The 1,131-nt window shown below is 49.2% G+C and overlaps 1 protein-coding gene across 1 annotated transcript; it reads left to right on the top strand.

Moving 5' to 3' along the window:
• Window positions 1-103: 103 nt before the first annotated feature.
• Window positions 104-1,028, top strand: Pmar_PMAR015795 (conserved hypothetical protein; the record flags this gene model as incomplete). The annotated part of the gene is made up of 1 exon (XM_002774337.1): window positions 104-1,028. A coding segment is annotated over one exon (925 nt), but the record flags the coding sequence as incomplete, so codon positions are not given.
• Window positions 1,029-1,131: the final 103 nt, after the last annotated feature.

Here is a 1,131-nt window from a genome sequence, read left to right as displayed (position 1 = left end):
ATCACGCATTATTGACAAGGACTTCGACTCAGCGGCATCTAATGCTGCTAAGGCCAAATCCAAATCTATGTTCATCGGTTATGATGACGAGAGAAGCGGCACTATGTTCTGCCGTGAGATCGACTTCGCTATGGAGGGTCACAATGCCGTCACCCGTTATCTATGGGCTAAGAATAACATCGATGCCGGTCTATGGCGTAAGCTAACTAATGCGACCGAGCCACCGGCTAGATGTCATCAAAGCTATGAGCATCATCTACGTCGACTTTGTCGTAAACTACGCAAAACTTTCGACACGGATGAGGCTTTGTCTCGAGCCGAGTACAAATTCAACACTTGTACCCAGCGATCTAGCGAGACATTATTCCAGTTCATATCAAGGCTAGAAACTCTAGCTGACGAGCTGGTATATCTACGAGCTGGGCCGAGAGAGTCTACCCTCAAACGACGTCTGTATGATGGTCTATCATCCAACGATCTGAAGGAGAAGGTCGAGACCAAGGTGGGCAACCACAAAATATCATATAAGAAATTTGTGGATCGACTGTCAGAGCATGAGAGGAGGCGGCAGGGCCGACTCCAACGCTCATCTACGGTCAACAAGCCCAGTGGTAAATCGACAGGTCGTCTACATGTCATCGAGTGTGAAGACGATCCTCAAGAAGAGACCTATTGCCATGCCGTTGGCAGCGATGCCTTATCTATAAAGTGCTATCGGTGCCTCCAGAGCGGTCACCCAGCTCGACTCTGTACTGAGCCCAAGGTGGTCGATCTACAGAAAAGATGCTCTAAGTGCGGCAATCCAGAGCATCAAGAGACAGACTGCAAGGTCCCAGTCAACAGGTTATTCTGCCAACGTTGCCTGAAGAAGGGACATCTAGCGTATGTCTGTACTGCTCCTACACCAGCAGATCAACCGAAGAAGGTGGGACCTAAGCCTAAGAAAGACTTCGGTAAGGGGAAATCTAAAAAGATTACTCCTCCTCAAACACCCCCATCTAACTCTACGGTTATCCCTTCTGGAGCTGGTGCGAACGTCATCCACGAGGATAACGCCTATGATGGACTATGCATAGAACCTGTAACATCTAGCGATGTCGACGTTCCCTTCCGAGCCATGGCCTCTACTGT

Source organism: Perkinsus marinus (assembly GCF_000006405.1).
Source record: "Perkinsus marinus ATCC 50983 genomic scaffold scf_1104296958276, whole genome shotgun sequence".
Classification (NCBI taxonomy): domain Eukaryota; phylum Perkinsozoa; order Perkinsida; family Perkinsidae; genus Perkinsus; species Perkinsus marinus.
The sequence above is the reverse complement of the archived record's forward strand: the minus strand, read 5'-3'. Positions and strand labels throughout refer to the sequence as shown.